This window comes from Corvus kubaryi, unplaced genomic scaffold (genome assembly GCF_017639235.1).
Source record: "Corvus kubaryi isolate FWS band 111438036 unplaced genomic scaffold, C.kubaryi_AGA036_p1.0 37398, whole genome shotgun sequence".
NCBI classification, from domain to species: Eukaryota; Metazoa; Chordata; class Aves; order Passeriformes; family Corvidae; genus Corvus; species Corvus kubaryi.
This window is the reverse complement of record NW_024581137.1, coordinates 51,604,136-51,625,875: the sequence shown is the minus strand read 5'-3', so window position 1 is coordinate 51,625,875 and position 21,740 is coordinate 51,604,136. Positions and strand designations below refer to the sequence as shown.

The following is a 21,740-nucleotide window of genomic DNA, read 5'->3' as shown; positions in this document are numbered from 1 at the left end:
AAAAAAAAGGTAAAAGAAAACACTGTCAAACTGACAGAGTCAAGGTACAACCTGACACCCTGTTAGGCAGGGTGGTGGTAGCAGTCTGGTAGAATGGTGGCTGCAGTCCTCTGAAGCGGTGATCCTGTAGTAAAACAGTCTGCTCTTCCTCAGGAAGTCCAATGGTGGCTGTGTAGCTCCTGTCCTCTGGAAATCCAGTGGGAAGCCGGTGTCTCTGGTGTTCAGCCTCAGATTATATCCACGATGGGATGCTTGGTTCCTCCCTCTGGGCGGAGCATCTCACAATGGGGTAACGAGTCATGAGGCCAAGTGTTGATTAGGCTCATTAACAGGAGAATAGTCCGGAGGGAGTTATCTCTGAGTCAGGCGGCAGGACAATGATGGGCAATTAACAGAAAGATAGTCTGGGGGGAGGAGGCAAGGAAACACTGCCCCACCTGGTTTCAACGGCTCCTGAGGATGGTAATAGAATACACTGCAACCCAGGACAAATACCTAAAGAACCAATACAAAAGTATATCTGCTTTTCCCCACATGTGTCCTCTGAGCCAGCAATGGCAACAACTCTGCAACTGCACTCCTGGCCCTGAGGCACTGAGAGGTGCCAATAGGCCTGGGAAATCTTTAAAAATAGGATTTATTGCTATTACATCCTGCCAGAAAAAAATCGTGTTTCAATCCCATTCACAGATAAAATGTGGTACAAAAGCACTGATTAGGAAAACTTCACAATTTAAGGATCTCCTTTGAGAGTGATTGATACTAATGAAGGAGAAGCACAGCCAAATTGGCGATGATCTGAGTCAAGTTCCTCATGCCATTGGACATTCATTCATTCTGTCTGTGCTTTTATGACTTTTAAAGACAAGTGCTGCAAGTTTTTCCTCTACAGAGGCAGCCTGTAGCTGTAAAGTTCCCAGCTCCTTAAATTGTGTCTTGAGAATTTAATTATCTTCTTTCCTCTCACTTGGTGGAACTTGGAAGCACCATCTGGAGATGGGAACCCTTAAGAGCATCACTTGCTGCTTTCACTTAATAGGTTTGTGCTGAGCCTTAAAAAGTGATTTTGTTATTCCACATTTATTTTCCAGAATTTTGCTGGAGTCAGTAAAGATTTTCACTACCAAGTTTCATCAAGTGATCTGGCTCTGCTTTGTGGCAGGTTGTCCTGACTTTGCTTTTAAGCACATTTTAACCCCATAGAGCCTGGAGCATGGTTTAACAAGGTTCAGCCTTCCACAGTGGAGAGGTCTAAACCCACAGTTTGGCATCTTTTTGGGTATCCAGGTTGTTCTGCCCACTGATGTAGACACAACACAAGCTCTTGCCCACAGATGACAGAAGTCTGAAATGTTTTGTAGTTCTGGAGTTTACCATAGACAGAGAAATTTTTAGTGTGGGTGAGGCGTTGAGTGAAATCATTGTTTTGTGATGAGGGCTGCTTTAGGAGAAGCATTTCTCCTTCTAGGGACCAGGATCCAAACCCACGCTCGTGTCCTTGGCCAGTGCCATCTCTCTAAATCCAGTCAGTGATTGCTCACTAGCATTTCTCCTGCTTTCTTTGAATGGGAAGGGAATTTTACTAAAAATCACAATCCAGCCCTCCTGGGCAAGGGAACATTTAATGGAGGCTGGAGGTGGTCAGAAAAGTGGGAAAACTGGGTCATTAATGCTGCCTCATGTGCTGCATATCCCATGAACAGCATGAGATAAGCTCAGACAGCAGCTGGGTGGGTGGGAAAAACCTTTGAAGCACCAGCATCCAGCACCAGCACCATTGGCATAGCTCAGCTCAAGATTTAAACCCCAGGATTTTAAATTTTTTCTTAAACATAAAATTCTGAGCATTGTTTCTAGTATTGTGGCTATACTTAATGTCATTTTTGCATAAAGACATTGACCTTTTTTGAGGAGATATATATTTTGGAAAATCTCCTAGTGTTTTATTCTCTCATGGGATTACCAACTGATTTGGAAAGGCTTGAATGCGTGCCATAGAAAAGCTAAATTAAAACCAATAAATCACATGGATTTGTTGATGAATATCCTTACAAAGTAACATTTTCTTTTGTTTTACCCATCTACTTATGGGTTCAGTCTGCTTCATCTGCACTTTTTGTAAGTGGCTTTGGGGAACTTTTTCCCTGAAAATCACTTAAAAGATCACTCCTGTGAAAATTTTGTCTGTAACATTCATCAAAAAAACAGGGGCTGTACTGATAGAGACTTACTTTGTGAATAAAAGTCTGAATCCTTTCTGCCTCAGGACAGAAGTTCATGACATTTGTCTTTCACTGTGAATGAATCAAATCACATTTTTCTTCAATTTCTCCATCAAAATGAGGGAGCCATGTCACAGAGATACTTTTGGCAGCAATTTTTACATTTATGACTCCTTGAACAGAAAGAGCTTAATACTATTTAATATCTTGGGAAAATCCTATACTGATATTTATCAGGATACAGGAAGAGGGAGTAGAAGTTTTATTGTTGGCAAAATAAATACTGCACTAAGTTTTTAATTTGAATTATGGAAAGGTATGAAAATTCTTTTGCAACCTTTCTCCAGATGATCATTTTCATGCTTTTACCAAGTGGGGAGCAGAGGTACAGTGAGAATAAGTGGTTTGCCTATGGACACGTCTGGAGTCAAGTATCATGACCCCCATTTCCTTCCTCATATTTCAAGACAGTACTCCAAGGAAAAGCAGCACTGACTCCTGGAACAGACCAGAAATGTGTCTCCTTCTGCAGCCTGTCTCCATCATGGATGGTGGATAATTAACCCTCTTCAGGATTTTTGCAATAATGTACCCATCAGGGACGTGTCTGCCCAGCTCCTGCAATGAGAGGTTGGCTCATGCCTTCAGGCAGGAGAATAATGAACCTCTTTCTACATCTTCCTCAGTTCCTTCATTTAATCAGACCTTTTAACCTGTGCCATTTGGGCCAGGCCTACCATCCCAGGAAAGCAATGGAAAATCTGGAGATGAGAATAGTTTTACTAACTATGGACAAGCAGATGTAAATCAATGATTCACAAAGCACAAATTTATAAGGCAGTGTTTTAAACCTCTCTACATTGCCCATATATTGCCTTAAATATCACGTAGAAATGTTGTGTGTCACAGTGTCCTCAATAACATTGCTGGAACCAGATTGTAATTAGCAGTTGTTATGCTCAGGTAAACATCAGTGCAAGCCATAACAGAAGTATACAGCTTAGCTCTTCCCTGAATATATTGGGCTATTTATGAACTATAAAACAGCTCCATATTTAAGCAGATACATCTGCAAAAAGCAGGTGGGTTGCTTTCTTTTTTCTCCTTCCCATTACAAAATAATCATGGTTTTTGTATAGGGATTTTCTAAATCCTGAGTTGGATGTGGACACCTATGATATATACACTTACAAACAGGTTTTTTTTACAATAATTGTTTTAATTTGTTCCCCCACATCCAGACATGGAAAATTCCAAGACACATTTGGTAACAGTGGTCTGAGAAGTCCTGACCAGCTGCCAAATGTTGGTCAGGACTCACGGGTTTGGTTTTTTTCTGCTGTCACGAGCTCCTTTAGGGAGCTCAAGTCAGTCTTGGAGCTCCAGCTTCCTAGAGAGGTGTTGTGAAAATAAAGTCCATTACCAACTGCAATGCTCAGGTGTGCAGTGACAATAAGGGGCACAGAGGCTCCTAGACGGATCAATTTCCAGAGTGGTTTTGAAAGCTTCGGTGAATCTTCAGTCTATTCAGTGCAAAGAAACCTTCCTAGCACAGAAACCCAGCCATTAGTATGCAGGAGAGCACTCCTGTGACAAAACCAGCATGTAAAGTGATTAAATGGTACCAGAGTGAGGAGTTAACGAGGCATGGCCGCAGACGTTTGCTGGTAGCGCGCGGCTCCACGCGACGCCTCATCTCAACAGCAATCCAATAACGAGCCTGTAATTACACCACGGGCCTTAAGAAGTGCAGGGCCAGTCCTCCCAGGTGCTGGATGCTCCTAACTCCCTCCAGCCACAGCTGGAGGCACCCACAGCAGCAAAGAAGCCCTCAGTGTGTTGCAGGATGGGGCTCCAGCCTCCTGTGCCCCCACAGCATTGCTCAGTGCCTTCAGAGACAGGCAGGGATCTCTTGAACAAGGGTCTGGATTCTGAGTTATAGCAGCACTAAAGCAGTTATGAAAAATATAATAACTCATTTTGGCTTAAAGCACGTCATTATGCATTGTGTCTTCACAGCTGTGAAGTGTGTCAGGGTCTGGGAGACCCAGTGCAGCTGCAAGGGGAAATATCTTTCCTGTGGCTTTTTTTTGCTTGGAGAGTCCTCAGACATGTATGTGTGTGCTGTTTGCTTCTCGTGGGTGATATGGAAGTACAGAGCTTCTAGGAAGGATTTGAACAGAGTAAAAAGTTTGCTTGTCAAATGCTACTGGGACAATGTTTCATTAGGAGTGTTTTCTACCCTTAACACCCAAGTTAAAATAATAGAAACTCTTTTTCTTGCTTTTGAGAGATGAAGAAGCTGAAGCTCCTATTTAACATCCCGAAGTAACCACTTCATTGTGACTTGGAGCATCTCTGGCAGATATCCAGGGAAAGCTTGTGGTTATGGGTACAAATATCTCAGTCCAGGGTCTGAAAACAATACTAAATGCACCAGGAGGAAATACCTACATTTAATCCCTACTTAAATTTACTCAGGTAGAAAGCCTGCTACCTGGCAAGGTTTCTGAAGCATATGGGTTTAGTGTCAACTAATAATGTCATAAAACTGCCCATCCTGGTAAAGGCAAAGCATCTTAGAGAGTCTCACTTCCTACTGGAATTCATGCAAATGCTTTCTAAGTGCAGCTGGTCCTGCTAAGAGGGCCAGAGCTTGGCAGTTCAGATGACCTTTGGCAAATATAATGATAAATTAAGTTGTTGAGGTCTAAAGAGACTTAACTGGATGCTGAAATAACTATTAGCACTGAAAATGAGTTTTATTAACCAAATCAAGAGCCTATGGATATAAAAGTGCAATAGGCACACCTCGGTTTAAACAAATGTGAAATGCTGACCAGCTGGAGGCTGCAGCTCCATGTAGCCACGTCAGTAGCTCTGAAGACCTCAGGCAAGGCTGAGAGCCAACTTAAAATACTTTTTCACTGCTGACACCATAAGCAATAATTCTCAGGTGGTGGCTGGGAGGAGGAAACGAAGGGAAAGGTTGTTTCTACCTCCTGTCCCCGACAGGTTGTGCCTCCCGGTGCCCCACCTCGCCTTACTGTGAAATGCAATAATCCCCTATAAAGCTCCTCATTGTATTTTTCATCAGTACATCTCAGAGGAACACAGCACTGCCTGTCCACAAGGACTGGAAGACAAAGTCAGTGCAGATCCACCCTCTGTCCACCTCAGGGGCTTTTTCACCAATCTGCTGCCTGTGCCACAAACAGGTTCATTCTTAGCTGGGCCCAGGAACTGAACTAAATGAAAATTAAATAGATTTTTTTTTTTTTTTTCCTGCTGGGATCAGTTCTAGAAGCTGTTCTGCTGCTTTACTGGATGATTTCACAAACATTTCTGATCTTGCAAGGGAGTGGGATATGATGGAATGGGACCAATTGGCTGAGGTAGGGATGGGAATGGACAATACTAAATTCAGTGTCCTGGGGAAAGTGAGTGAGAATTTCATCATTATGGAAACATAGAATACCCTTAGTTAGAGGGCATCCACAAGGACCATTGAAGTCAACCAATGTCCCTGCACAGGACCACCCTAAGAATCATTTAGAAGTTTTTTATGGGCCACCTAATGACTGCAGCCTATTACTGCTGCACTCCAGAGTCGACTGGTATCTATATTCTATATAATTCAAAAATAAAATACAGTTTTCATCAGTTCACCCAGTTTTAATGTTATTTTAAATCCCACCAAGTGCTATAATATACTCCAATATAGATTTTTGCTACTTGGTTCTTGGTGTGCAGGTCTTGGGGGCTCAGGTTTTCTGAACTATCTGAGCTGTCCTTGGCTTGGTTCTGGGTCTACAGCAAGGGGCAGGAAGCCAATATTTGATAGTGTGTGCTCTGGGGGTCTGAACACGGGGGTGTCTGTCCAGGTAGAGCAGGGCAGGCACCCCCCAAGAGGTTTTACTCTTGTGTTACCACCCAGGACTGTTATCCTGGCCAAAATACCTGTCTAACAAACCCCAAGATCCATCAGAAACACGGAGATAATGCTCAAGCACAGCTGAATGTCCTGTGATGCGCTCAGGGCATCCAGGAGCCGGGTGTGCCCCAGCCGTGTGCCTGCAGGTTCCCACCCAGCTGGATGCTAAACGGGCACAGCAGCGTGCTGGGGCCTGGCAGGCATTCCCGGGGCTTGCTCACATCTCAGGTCACTGGTGAGTGTTATCTGTTGTGACCAGAGCGGTTTCCCATGCAAGGATGATTACCACAACCTCAGGTTCTTGTGTACCCGGTAGCGGGAGGCTGTAATTAGCGCTTCCAGGCAAACTGTGACCTTTTGGAACTTTTCCTGAGGCTTATGAAGCCTAAATTAGTTTCTGCTGTTTGAAAGCATGCACAGACTTAATCTCTGGGCCCTATTTATATTATAATTACTATATAATTCACATTTGCATTCACTTGACTCCTTTTCTTACTTAACAGCCGAGGTTGGCTCTCGCTTCTCAAGTCCTTTGTGCGCGGTTCATGGGTCACAAATCCCGTGGGTGAAGGCAGGGTGGGGGATGCTCATTCTCACTCCCTCACATGCTGTACAACTGCAAAACAGCAGGCTGGCATGCAAACCCCCTTTTGCGCAAGCAGAAGGTACCACCAGAGCTTTTTCTGCAGGAAAAGAGAGGATGGTATTCTTGGTTTGGGAGCTGGATGAGAACTTCTTTTCTATCTCCTGTTAACAACACAGTTATGGCTATAGTTTGAGATTAATTAAAATGGTGACTTCTGTGGATATTCCAGTACATTTTTTCTTCCTTTAAGCAGACCACTGCTTAAAGTGGTCTGCTTAAAGTGTTATAAAGTATTTCATTCTATTCTTATACATCTTTAGTGTGTTGTAAACTCCCCATAAGTACTCAATGACATAAAAATAGGTGGAAAACCACCCCAAACTAGTATGCATGAATATTTAACAATAAAATTAATAGAAAATGTCTGTAATTTTCAGTGCACGAAAAAATATTGTGGAATTAAAGCCAAAATTCCTCTCCTCTTTGAAATGGCCCCATTCTGCAAAGCCCTCTGTGTTCCTTGCTTTTACATGTTCTGATCTTGCTTTCATTTTGATTCTTGCTTGTAAATATGAGCTGCCTGGCATTGTCCAGAGGAAGGTGATCTATCATCTGCTTCCATCCAGGGTTCCTGTCACTTGGTCATTCTGTACACACAAAATTTTATCTGAGCTCCACTCACAGGAGACAAATGACCATGACAACAGGCTTCCTCTGATGCTTCAAATAATGAAGCTTCACAAATCAGGCAGAAGCCTCCTGCGTGTCGAGACCAGGGTGCATGTGCATTATTTCCAGCTATATGAGCAACCTTGGATGAACTCATTATTCTGCAGAGGGTAGTACAGATGTTGCCATCTCCCAAGATTTAAAGCTTCCTCTGAGGAAAACTGCTTCTTTCACCTTGTTTGCCAGCTGGGCCAGCTGTAAGGTTTATTGGTGACTTTTGTTTTCTGTTTGCATGGTACTTGTTAAGCCCTTTATTAATGCAGTCAGTACATTAAGGGTATATTAAAACCTGAGAACTCATGAGAGGAAAACAGCTTAATAACCAGACAATGGGAAACAATGTTATTTATGGGATGTTGGTGGTGTTTTTTGAGTTAATATCCAGCACCAGTTATTACTTAATTAGCTAGGAAATAATTATTTTGTTGCAAGAGAATTTTACTTATGGAAAAGAATAAATTAAGATTACCTAAATCAATTTCTACCAGGTTTTTACTGGAATAAACAGAAAATATGCAATGAGGTTTTATTCAGTCTGTTAATGAGGTGTAAATGGCACTGAGAGAGAGCATTTTCTTTTATGCTGCAATTATAAGGAATTATCCTTTTTCCTTGAATATTACAGAATCATGGAATGGTTTGCTTTGGAGGGGACCTTGAAGCTCATCTTGTTCCATACCCTGCCATAGGCAGGGACACCTTCCACTAGACCAGGGTGCTCAAAGCCCCATCCAGCCTGGCCTTGAACACTTCCAAGGATGGGACAACCACAACTTCTCTGGGAAACTACTTCCAGTAACTCACCACCCTATTGTGACTTTTTTTATGCGAAATTACAAAATCATAGGAGAATTCAGGTTGAGAGGAGCTTTAGGAGGTCTGTAGTGAAACCTCCTGCTCCCAGCAGGGTCAGAGAGGATATCAGACCTGGCTGCTCAGGACTCTGTCTAGTCTTGCCTTCAAAGCCTCCAAGAATGGAGAGTGCACAACCTCCTTGGACATGCTGAGCTATCCAGTGACTTTCCGGAGTAGTCAGGGAATACAGAAAACGCCAGACATAGTCCCCCACATATGGTATTTCTTTTAGGGTTAGCATGTACTAATCCAATAAGAAACTTATACTTTAAAAATAGGGACAAATGTTAACTTTTGGTTTCATCTCTTTTCAAAGTTTGCAGAAATCCTGGATGAAAATTGGATTGAAAGAGGTTAAATTGAGGTATTCAAATAAAACAGAACCTGGAAAAAAGAGGGAGTTGAGTATGGGGATTTCTGTTCAGATTCCATAGATTGGACCAGCATACTAGAAAAAAATGCCCTGGGCTTTTGGGAAGTCAGTTACCCCCATGTGAACTGGAGTTGTTCCCTCCTGCCTCTGGTACTTGCAACTCCAGGGGTGCATTACCAGATTCATGAACACTGCAAGCAAATTCTTCTAATCTTCCTTCTTTTCACAGCTAATCTTATCACTACAGTGGTTATATACCTGCTCCATGCCCTGGAGTTTGTATGTTTTCCACGTTCCTTTTTGGATCCATCCACATGCATTATTGTATTATGGCTCTTCAGAACCTTAGCCAAAGCCTCATGAAAGGGAGGAAATGCTCAGCCCACTCAATGTGACACCTCATTGGCTGATATTAATTAAGAAGGAGAAGAGGGAGATTAGTGAAAGAATTGTGAGCGAAGGTTAAGTACCAGCAAAACGAACAGGAAGTAGACTATGATGAAGAGGAATAAAAGGCTAATTGGAGATCAGCCGCAGGGTTCATTAGGAGCTGGCCTGGGGAATGACCCGACTCAGATTGTTCCTTGGCAGCCTGGGAGCCCAAGGCTGGATGAAGCTGGTGGAATTTGTTAAGACACAAAGCTGATAAGCATCATCAGAAGGCAGAGATAAATGCTAGAGAATCCGGATGTCTTGCAGGGCTGGAGTGGGAGAAATTAATAGTACAAAGAGCAAAATTAAGCACATGGCAACTCAGGGCAAGAATTTGTCTTGTGTGTTTGAAGCTCAAAAGTTACAAACGCCTCAGCAGAGCAGATGTGTGCCTGGGCACACAACGCTGACCACTGGATTAGCAAACTGCCTACCTGCTGTGGTCATGGAGTAGGTGAATGCTCTCTTAGGATGGATCAGGCACGGAATTTTCCATGGAACTGGGCAAGTAGCAGTTTCAGTATAAGAACCAATTAGGACATCCTCAACAGCAGGGGTAGAGTTCTGGTCTTTTCTGTTCAGGAACAAGGAACTGAATGTAAAACACTCTTGCATCAAAGAATAAGATGAAAAGAAACTTTGTCCTACAAAAGGGAACTAAAATAATCTAGTTTATCTGACTGGATGAGAGCTTTTGAGGACACATGACTGCTGTGACTATGATGGAAATACTCATGCTTAGTAGAAAACAGATTGTTGGAACAACTCCAAAAAGGTGCAAATTGGAGTGACAGCCTGTACAGCTTCACATTGGAAGGCAGCTCCTACCAGAAGAACAAGACACCAGTAGGAATTACATCAGCAAACCCAATTACATTTAGAGGGAGTTTGTCAATACTTTTGTAACACACGATTTCCTGAAGCAGCAAGGATCTTCTGGGACCCCAAGGCCTCATGTCCTTCAGTGGCCATAGGACAGAGAGCGGGATGAGCTGGTCAGTGCCAGCCCAGCTTCCCACGCTGCTCTTTGCAGGCACCTCTCAAAATCCCATGGAATGGACTGAGGACCTGACCACGCTTATTCATTCCAGCAACCTTTTGAAGAACCTGTCAGGCCTGTTTTGTGTAGTGGAATTAAGACCAAATCTCTTGTTCATTTGCCCTCTAGTCACTGATAACTGATGCTGCCTCAGAGCAACCAGATTTATTTCTGCTCCACATAAAGTAAGCATGAAATTTATTACCAGTATCACACAGGGCAGAGACAAGCAGTACCATCAGAGTGCTTGCATGAGAACAAGCCAGGATTGATTATTTTACAAGACAAGCTACATTTGAGGAAGTAAAGATTTGATTAAAAAATTAAATGCCTTGGGGAGGGTGAATAGCAGCATAAATCTGTTTGATGTTTATGTCAACAAGGTTGCCAAAGCAAACAGCACGAACATCTGTCCATAGCATAGGCTGGAAAATGCTGCAAATGGAGAAATATTTTAATTGTGAGCCCTGGTTCACGGAACTCCCCATGTCTTTATTTATTATGCTGATAATATCACCCCAACATATGAACTTTATGCAGCACGTATAAATAATTCATGGATTAGCAAATAAAGAGATCTGGAATCTGTACACAGAGATGGCTGTTGCCAATTATCTCACTTGTGCAGAGCCAGACCCTTTCAGCTCCCATCGGCTGCAGCTGCTCTTTTAAATCATTCATCAGTGCTTAAGAGATATGCTGGTGGCGCTGGCAGAGAGTATTTGAATTTTCATTGTTTACACACTGTGAATTTAGCTTCTGGTCTGAAATTATCTGCAACGCTGAAGCCTTTGAGAATATAGATGAGAAGAATAAGACAATTCCTCTTTTTATCCTTTTTAAACACTTCTATAATTTTGATTAACTTTTCTTCAATTTTACTTCATATTCTTTTTATAATCACTACTTTCATTTTAAAGTTATAATAATTTATGTAATTCCCTATGTTGTTTAGATCATGAAAACATCAGGAATACTCTGGAGTATAAAAAGTATTACAAAACAAATGTCTGGTAAATATTTTCTTCAAGGTTATAAAAAGATTTTCCATTTTTATTCTAGAAATCTATACCTTATCACTTAAAAATCTAGAGTTGCTTCTTTCTGATCACGCTTAAGCAGAACCTTTTTGGAAATAATAATAAAGGCTGCTTAAAAATTGATGACAAACCATGGCCAGTGCTTTTTCCTGTCAAATTACTGAGGCACTGAGTTTCTGTGCCCATTCACATCATGATGGGTAGCACCTCCTGGGTGATAAATTGGCCTGTTGTCATTAGAGCAGTATAGCTCAATTTACTTCTTGCATGGATAATTACAGTAATGGTTTTAAAGTCAAAGGCCTTATGATAAACCCAGACTTTCAGCTGTATTAATTGAAAATCTAATTCATGTAACTAGACTTTTGTGCAGCATTATTAACTGTGCATCTATCTGGGATGTACAGAGTGTGTCTATACACAGTAGTTCTGTCAATAGTTTTGCTCCTTTCTCTTAAGCTACAAGTAAAGAAACAACTTCTAAACTTCTGTCAGGATGCTGGAGTTGGCTGGTGCAATGCTGGAGGCAGGAGAGGGGAGTGGAGCCTGCAGTGGCATTCAAGCACATCCCATCCCACTCCTGACACAGGGATGCAGAGAGGGATAACAGGGACCTCTGTGGTGCCACCCCTAAAAATTCTGGTGGAGGTGACGGGGAGCAGGAGTGCCAGGTCCCACACCTTGGGGAATGTCACAGCCCTGCTTGCACCTACCCCTCTGGGGCAAGAAATCCAACAGCATCATCTTCACGATGTCATACAGAGAGTGGCCTGCTCATGATTTTGGGAACAGTCATGAGGTTTTAAGGTATGAGCTGGGTCTCTCTTACTTTTGCAAATCAAGGCAAAGCAGCTCAGTGTCTGCTTTACGTACTTAAAGTGGAGCACTTTGTGTTTTATCCTTCAAGGAGCACAAGTGAGTTTTATCCTTCAAGGATCCTGATGCTCCCATGCTCTCAGGACCTCTGTGAGCAAGAGGCAGAGCACCCACAAGGTTTCTGAGGGGGGAAGGTAGACACCGGGGGATCATCAGTGCTGATTAAAGAACAGAAGCAGCAGAATGTGCCTGAGAACGTGGGGGCTCAGGAGTCCCCATCAAAGCCCGTTTGGACGGGCTCTGGAGGAAGGAGACACGGAGCAGAGGATGTCCTCGCTCTGCTTCTGTCAGCTCCTAGCAGCTCACTGAACAAATCAGGTTTCCCTCTCAGATCGGCGCATGACAGTGGATGGCATTTAGCAGATGGCATGTGTAATGGGACTGTCACACCGCCACAGGTTTGGAAATAAAGCTGGGGAGGCAGTTAATGAATACACACTTCTCATTTCAAGGAATTCGTTCTGTCCCTGTCAGGCATTAGGCGCTCAACTTGTGAGTGTTGAAAGACTTCTGATGTGTGTGCATTAAAAGACGCAGTCTAGCATGTAACTGGGTTGTTTTACTTTAAAAACTGGCATTGAAATAAGCAATTTATGTCATTCCTTAAAAAGTGACTTTTTCTTCTTGATAACTTTCAGCCTGCTCACAAGTGAAATGTGTTCTTTAACTGGAGTGTTGTCATTGAGAATATTTAATATCAAGAGTAATTCTTCTCACAGAGATGATTCTACTCTGTAGTTTTCTGTCTTTACCATTTTTCCTTCTTTGTTAAAAAATAAAAATTAGGCAAGTCAAAAATCTGCTTTTTCAAGGATACTTATTCATTTTATTTTTTTTTTAATTTCATATTACCTCAAACAATATCTTTATGTAGGACTTCACTTAAAAACATTGATCTGGGGAGATGACAGTAGCAGTAGTTAGTAGTGAGAGACTAAGGAAACACAATATGTAATACATGTAATTTTCTAAACTACACACTAGAATCTTTATTTATTTATTAGGTTCTCACAGCTTTTTCAATGCCAATAAAAAAAAGGAAAAATAAATTAGAAAATATAGGGATTATATGCATTGTATTTCTCTCTCTATCCCTTTCTTTTTGTTGGCATTTTGGTGTTAATTAACGGACTGCTCTAGCTCCAACTGGAGTCATTTGGAAGGATTCCTTTTATTTTCAGTGATGATTTTATCATGCCCATGTTTATTAGGTTTGTTGCTTTTCCAGCAGTCTGGCTTCTGGGACTGCAGGGAAAAAGCAGGGCAGATTTATAAATAAATACAGTCAGCATATCAATGTATATCAGTAGGAGAAAGGTAAATTTAGCTAAATTCTGGTGAGTAAACCTGTTTTCCTTTGTTCATTATAATCCACCTTCCTGCATTCTAAAAATGAATTGGATTGTCAGGGGAGAAGATTCTCAGTTACAAAGAAACGAAAGTCAGGCTGCCATGTTAGTCAGCTTAATTATAAATAAAATATTTTTCTGCCTTTTCTCTGTCCACGTGAGGTCTGGATGAAACACTCCTGACTGCCTGCAGTGGGATGCGGGCTCTTGGCAGCGCAGGGAAAACCACTGACACAATTATAGCACCTCAAAGCTTTTCTTGCTCTCAAGAACTTATTTCATGCACCACACCAGTATGAATGGCTCACCAGCACCTGCTTTTGCCATTTGTGTGCACACTCTCAGTTACAGCATTGTAGGGGCTTTTTCTCAGCCAGCCCTGCACAAATTGCTGTTGCACAAGCGGTGATCCCACAGGATTTGCTCGTAGGTTGAAGGGCTTAAGAAGGCACCTTAAAGGGGTTGGAATCTCAGTGGATATCAGTCTCTTAAAGCTTAAAGAATGTTGGGTTTTTTGATATTCAGTGTTCTGTTTCAGGTCCCTCACAACAAGAAAGACATTGAGGTGCTGGAACATGTCCAGGGAAGGGCAACAGAGCTGGGGAAGGGTCTGGAGCACAATTCCATGAGGAACAGCTGAGGGAGCTGGGAGTGTTTTAGTCCGGAGAAGAAGAAACTCAGGGGAGACTTTATCATTCTCTACAACCTCCTGAAAGGAGCTGTAGCCAGGTGGGGGTCGGGCTCTTCTCCCAAGGGACAAGTGATAGGACAAGAGGAAATGGCCTCAAGTTTCACCAGGGGATGTTTAGGTTGGATATTAGGAAAAATTTCTTTTCCAAAAGGTTTGCCAAGCATTGGAACAGGATGTCCAGAGAAGTGATGGGGTCACCACCCCTGGAGGTGTTTAAAAGACAAGTAAATGTGATACTGAGGGACATGGTTTAGTGGTGAACTTGGCAGTGCTGGGTTAATGGTTGGACTCAATCATCTCAGAGGTGTTTTCCAACGGAGATGATTCCACGGATTTATGATTCTGGGATCTTCCCACAGACACGGCATGGGAGCCTCCTGGCCCTGCTATTGGGACCTTTGCTGGGCACACAGGTTTCCCCAGCTGCTCACACTCGCTGCAGTTGTACCACGTTAAATTAAGGGGAAAGCAAAGGAAAGTAAAACAGTCTCTGAGGTGAAGAATAACATTCCATCACTGCAGGGTTATTTCCACCTTCCTGGGCAGTACTGTCAGGCTCAAGGGAAAATCTACGAACAGGTATGGGAGCAACATGTGAGTGGCTGTCCTGGGTCAGCCCACCTGGGCCCCGTGTCCTGTCTCCAAGAGCAGTCACCAGATGACAGCTGGAAAACAGGGAGAAAGAAGCTGACAACTACAATATGAACTTGATCTCGTGTACCATCCCATTTTTCTATCAATCAGCCACTTGATGACTTTCTGAACAAGAGGATGAACCCAGATCACTGTGCTAAGGACAAAAGGACCCTAGAGCATCCTCTGGTGAAGACTGTGGCATCCTGAGTGCTGCAGCATCCTGTGGTAGTGAATTGTGTGGTTCACTCATGTGCACTGCATAGTAATGATAATTCTCTTTGTATAGCACTGACTGATTTCAATACCCAAATGTTGCATTTTAAGACAGAAAATGTGGCCTTTTTCAGTGTGAGAGACAAGCTAGTGTTTAATTCATTAAGAAAAAAATAATTTGCAAAACAGCAACATTTATCCATAGCATACAAAATGTAAATGCTTTGTGCTGTGATGTTTGGGCATCATTAGAATAATTTTAAAGGCGAGTGATTTAATTGTGTTTCTGCTAATTATAATGTTTACAAATTAGGGAAAGATGCATTTAGTGGTCTGTTGGGAAAGGGCTTTGAAACCTCACATGTCTTTGAGTCTACAGTACTGTCATTTAGTCATAAACTCTTTCTAATACCAGGGTGATTTGCTTTTTAGATTAGTCTTGCATGAAAAATGAGTCTCAAGAGCCCTCAGCTCCATGGAATTCAAAACCAGGTTCACGTGTGTCTGTGTGTGCTTTGATAGAAATTTAACCAAGTTCTTTTCTTCTCCTTTTCAAGGTCCCCGTGTCCCGATGGTGACTGTTCACAACACAACGGATGCACAGAGTAAGGGCGGGCTTGAGCTTTGCAATCCTTCAAACAAAAGTAGCTGGGCAGGACAGTGAGATGTAGCTGCTCTTTGCTAAACTTACCCTCCTGGGGAGCCCAGACTCTGCCTAAATGGAAGTTTTCTGCAAGGCAAAGGGGCTTGCAGGGCTGTTGTGCTGCCATCACAACAGCTGCTGTTTGGGGTAAAAACACACAGGTTGGGGCATGATGTTTGTTATCCTCTTTCTCAAAAAAATGCACAATTCAAATCCCTCTCAGTCTTTTTGTTAGTCTTCCACTGATTTTGTTTTGAGTCCCATATATAAGAAATAAGATAATAAGATAAATGTAAGAAATATTTAGCCTAATCTGTGGTTTTAATAAAATCACTCTGATATGAATTATCAGAGATAATGGAGTGAGCCTCACAAGTGGTGCCTCTGCCTGGTTCCCTGACCTGCCCACAGAGATTGTAACACTTATTATTTGGTAAAGCTTTTTCATGCTAATGATTTGCATCTACATCAGTGCAAAGCTGTAATTATTCCAAAAATAGGTTTCTTCCCTCAAAATATTTGGCACTCCCTATAGCCATTACCAGGCTGGCAATGTGGAGTCCAGAAAGCCATGGAGTTTCTGGGGTTCCACTCTGGTGGGATGTGGCATTGAGTCTCACGTGAAACCAAGATTTATCTTCTCCCATCGTTTTAATGGGAAAACATCATCTTTTGTTTTAGCAAAGAGTTCAGCCCATCCTTAACTGCAGTTAGGGACTTCAGGCACTGATATGACCCAAATAATAAGCAACACCTTTATTCTATTTCTATCTGCTTTGTACATGGTCAATACCTGTTTATCAAGTATCAGTTTCACTTACCTGCACTTACAGCAGCTCACTGCTCTTATCTCAAAAGAAAAAAAAAAGAGAGTGAGCAAACCAAGAGATTTGGCACTCAAACTAAAGGTTTACTGTGAAATGCTGAGCTGCTTCATTTCCCACTGAGGTAGTCAGTGTGACAGGAAAGACTCTCTGCACAAGGGAGTGTCAGCTCCTTCTTCTTCCCAGCAGAGCGTGAGCTTGGCAGTGCCCTCCCCAAGTATAACCCCAGAGCAGCCCAGCTGATGCCCATGAGGCACTTCAGCCAGGAGAGTTTCTTTGCCCTGATCTGCAGCTCCAAAGTCACTTTCTTTCTCCCCCACTTTAAATAAAACACCTTAATTTTACTGCCAAGATGGAGATGTCTGACTGGCTATATCAGCATGGGACAGTGCTCTCGTGAGTGGTGTTATACCCTCCTGTATAGTTTTACAAAATACTTTTAGGTGAATAAAATGACAGAAAATATAAAACAGAAAGAGTGAATGAAGGGCTTTAAAAAGTAAAACAAAACACACCAGGACTAGTTTTCCTTTGACAGATGCATATGGGTAGCATCTATTACACAGAGAACTCAATCTACTCATGTGCAGAACACATTCTCTACTGAAATTCATGATCTTCTGCATACAATTACCATTTCCCCTGGTTCTTTTCTTTTTTCCCCCCTCATTCTTTTGCTTTTGAATGAAGGGCAACTGACAGTTGCATGTTACTGAATTTACTTATTTAATATGAGCCCATTACTCTATAAAAGGGAGTTTGCCTCTGTATTCTGCAATAATCTGATAATAGTGAGTTGCACTGAATATTAGAGTGTGCTTACATTTAATTAAGCAATGACCATTTGTACTCCACAGACTCAAGCTCCCTGTGGTCCTAAAGCAAAAAGGATCGTCCTTTAGGAGATATGCCAATCTTTTTATTTCCTTCACAGTCTTCCTGGCTTTCTGTGAATGCAATTATATGAACAAATAAAATGGCTTGACTAAATTCCCCTACGTGCCAAGCCCCTTTCTGCTGATAAAGCTACTTGTGTGTGCCATAATTAAATGAGAATCTTAATATTTAACTAAATGTAATAGGCTGTTGCTTTGACACTTTTGTGGGGGTTGTGGTTTTGATAAAGAACCAGGCTTTGCAGAAGCAGGGTGAATATTCACTGAACCAATATACTACTGCTGAAAGGTCTCTGAAATGTGTTAACTGGGAAGGGCAAGTTTTTGTCTGCCTGTCCAGCAGAGATGGGCAGTGAGAGCAGGATAATCAGGTACCAGAAGTGTTATTTGAGGAGCTGGGGTTACATGTCTATTTCTGGAGTTACATATCTATTTATCAGTGTGTCTCAAAAGGGAAGTTACATTCAGTGAAACATAATGTGGTGTGAAATCTCACACCCTCCTTGGGTTCATGTGGCAGAGATAATGCCCTGGATCCCCCTGGTTCACACCCAAACTGATGCCAGGGGAATGACCACTGATGACAGACTCCCCAGACCAGGATCTACTCACCCCAGCCCTTGAATCCTTCCTCCATGGGGCTTAGGATCTTTGCCATCACATGGAGACATTTCCCACCATGTAAGACACACAACCTGAAGTGTCTCCTAAAGAGGGGCTCTTTCCCTACCAGCTGGGAAGGACTTACTCTTGCTGGTGCTGGAGGTGGCTGCTTTTACTAGAAGAGGCTCAGCAGGTAGAGCACATGGCCAGGATGAGAGGATAAAGGTTAAATCCCAGGAAGGAGGAAGGAATCCTCTATCTCTGACCCAGAGAGTCCTTGGGTAAGACACACAAGCAAAATGAAAAATTTTTGAAACACCCCAAATGTCAAGACTGCTCCAAAACCTGACCTTGCTTGTTTGTATGAGTTTTGCCGACTCTCCTCCCACCATGGCTTTCCTTCCCATGGATTTTATCTTGCACAGCAGCACTACCTTGGCCTGAAGCCCTCCATAGTCTCCTCCCCCTCCTATTTATTATATATAACTTGGACACACATACAGACTTGAGGACCTCTTCATCTGAGATCTAGCTTTGCATGGCAGGTAGATACCTCACTGGGACCCATGCTAGTGTCCCAACACAGCAGGTCACATTCCCACCTCCTGCAAATCAGCTGAATGCCACTGATTTCAGGAATACAGCTCTTTTGCCAATGCAGAAAACTTGGAAGGGGTTTCAAAGGCTTAACTGAATTAGACATCTATGAGGACTAGAAGGAAATCTGTCTGTAAGGAAACTTGTGTTAAATATATCAAGGTGACTATAAAATGTTAAAATGCATTTTCACAAACTGTGCCAAAATTTTTTGTGATCTTGTCCTTCTTCTTTCAGAAATTTTTGAGCTGGAGGTAAATGAAAATGTGCAGCTGGCTGTAAATGACAGGCAAATGCCGAAGGTAGAATACAAGGAAATCAAGATAGATGATTACAGTAAGTAGCTCCTTTCTTCTCACTTGTTTGTCTCTTTCACTGCTGTAGCTGTGAAATGATACAGCCATCCTGGGTAGACTGGCAGGAGGAAAAATGACTTTGACTCTCAATAAACTCACACAGTTTGCAAAGCACTCTCCTAGAATGTGCTACATTAAGGAGGTTATTACAGAGGCAGAATTTGATGAGAATTCAGCTGAAGAAAGGCAAAATTATAGGGTTGGGGTTTTTCTTCCTCTTAAAACTTCCTTTGTGTAGAAAAAGCCACTCTGGGAAATGACACAGTGGGGTGCCCCCATTGTTGGAGGCATTTGCCCTGGATGTGTGTGTGTCATTTGAAATGAGTTTGGAGTGGGCTAAAGTGTGTTCTTGCTGGCTACAAATGTGTCTGCCTCTCAGTGCACGATCTGAGCTGCAGTGAATGAAGTTGACTCTCCAATGACTGCCCACTGGAGTCACTCAGGTTTCTTAGAGAAAGCCATATGATTTGGGAGGGTTGGAAAAAAGAAAAAAGAGCCTTATGAGAAAAGACAAAGGAGATTTCACCTGGAGTAAAGAAAGCAGATGCTTGGAGCAGTTTGCACCTGCAGCTGGTGTGTTGTTTCTACTACTTGTAAAACCATTCCCCACATAAATATATATATATATGTACGTTTGCCAAAGAGAGAGAAAAGCCTGGTGGCAAACAGCCAAAGTGTAAGCCTGTCTCTGTAGTTGTAGTTTCTCTATATGGGGAAAATCCACATATTCAGAAATGCACAATGGCTCCCCAAAATCCCAGCCTGCATGTATGGTGGCAACTCTAGAAAAAAACCCCAAAGGCCCTGGGTTCAAATGTGGCCCATAATGTTTTCCATACCAGGAAGGACTGAATCTCTCAGGCCACAGGCAGTGAAATGAAAGCAGCGAGCTGTGCTGGGGGCAGGTTACTGATTTCAGGCATTTCCAGATGTTATAAAATGTGAAGCAAAGGCTGAGAGATGGTTGCCATTTGAGAAGCATAACAATGGCCCTAAAATGTTCTGTTTGCCACACGGGCATAAGGAACATAAACCAGTGCATAAAATAGCAGGAACAGACGCGTGCTTCCAGGTTTTATGGACAGGAAAGGAAGGGTAAAGAGCCCATCTTTCCCCCCATAAGCCAGCTCATGGGAGACTGGCAGTTTATCAGGGATAACTCAGCTTGATACTAAATTTTTTAACTGCAGGTCCCATTGCAATTCTGCTCATTTAACTGAAAATATACTTGTGTGCAATAAATACAAACTGGCCACAGCCATGTGGCCATTCTGCTGTGCCCCCCCTGTGATTCCAAAGCTTTGGGCTGGGCAGCCTTGGGAACACTGCAGGTAGCACTTAGTAATATTTAAAGTCAAGTGATGGCCTTTTTGGCTGTCCCTGGGCCATTGATCCAATTTGCAGCTATTAGCATTCAGATGGAATAACTAATTAGGCAGAGTGTCAGGCAACGATTGCAAAGCAAACCACTTAAACCGTGCTGCTAATCTGTGTATTAATCTACTGAAAATGCTCCTAATACCAGTTTAATTGCTGGGCCTTTGCTAATCTAGATTGTAGATAATATTTTTAAAATAAATGTGCTGTCCTTAATGCAGAGAGTGTTTGAATGGAGGCAGTTTTGGCTACTGATACAAACCCATAGAAATGGCATTCAGCTAAAAGAAGCTTCAGTGGTCACATCTCTCCTTTACATTGGTTCTGTACCCGTACAACAATGTGGGCTTCAGCACCTTTGCCTCCTGTTTACAGCAAAATTTAGCCCTTCAGAAGTTAGGATTGAAATACTTGTTTCTCCCTCTGTCTTCACACCACTATAGCAAAATAATTCTATTTCTCTCCCCCAGCCACCATACTTAATTGGGTTTTAAATTACCATTTTCATTGCCAATTTTCCCCCTTCTCTTTTGCCCTGAAATATTGATTTCTGTCTGCGTCACTCATCCAGCTGCCAAAAAAGGAAAATTATAGCTATTGACAGATGTTAATTGAATGCTATAAAAGTGATGCATGACTGAGCAGCTTGCACTGTACTCCCCATTTACATTTCTTGTCACCTCAGCTATCACAATATGGGTCTTTTTTTTTTGACAACATCTGTGTTTCTAAGGTGTTATATGCCACTGCCTCTGAAGAAATGTCATTTTGCTCCTACTCATCTGTAGCCAAAACACCAGAAAAATCTATTGGAATCGTGTCAGCATTCCCACATCAAAGACATGTTGTTATTTGTTCTTTTTTTTACTTAGGATTGCCAATGCAGATCTTAAAGCCAGCAACCTTTTCGGACACGGCGCACTACCCTTTGCTTTTGATTGTGTAAGTTCCTGCTTGTCCTTTCTTTCTGTTCACATTATCAGGGCAGCATGGAAACCTTGCCCATGATCAGGAACTTTTAGGATATGTTTTGTACAAGGAATGCCAGAGTCCAGCACGTTGGTCCCTACCCCATCTCCCTTCACAGCTGGGAGAGGCCAGATGTACATCACTTCTTTCCCATGTTTGAGCCAAGGTTTTCAACTCCCAGGAGGGCACCCTGTTGAAATCCTGCAGAGTAAATTGTGGATTTTGTGAAGGTGTTCCATGTACATTTCAATCATTTGTGGGGCAGAAACAGGAGGAGGAGGAGGAATACAAGATGTATTTCGACTTTCTGTCCCAGTGCTCAGGGCACCCACCTTGCGATTAAGAGGTAATTTTAGAGTGGAATTCAGGCGGCCTTACTAGAGCTTAAATTTTAGGTGCCCTCATGCAGAAATCATTCCCTTGTAAGTGCTGGTGTTCCCTGAAGAAAGAGAGAGCTGGAAACCTTTGAAGATCTCCACGATGTTAGCATTTATATTAGA

The 21,740-nt window shown here is 42.4% G+C and overlaps 1 protein-coding gene across 5 annotated transcripts in view; it reads left to right on the top strand.

Annotated features, from left to right (window-relative positions):
* DPP6 (dipeptidyl peptidase like 6) overlaps positions 1 to 21,740 on the top strand; it is a 538,482-nt gene that overhangs the window by 507,722 nt on the left and 9,020 nt on the right. For all 5 annotated transcript variants that reach the window (XM_042043319.1, XM_042043321.1, XM_042043317.1 and 2 more), the window contains exons 17-19: positions 15,533 to 15,580; positions 18,776 to 18,874; positions 21,144 to 21,213. In XM_042043319.1, the coding sequence (XP_041899253.1) occupies positions 15,533 to 15,580; positions 18,776 to 18,874; positions 21,144 to 21,213 (217 nt within the window). The remainder of the gene's footprint in view (positions 1 to 15,532; positions 15,581 to 18,775; positions 18,875 to 21,143; positions 21,214 to 21,740) is intronic.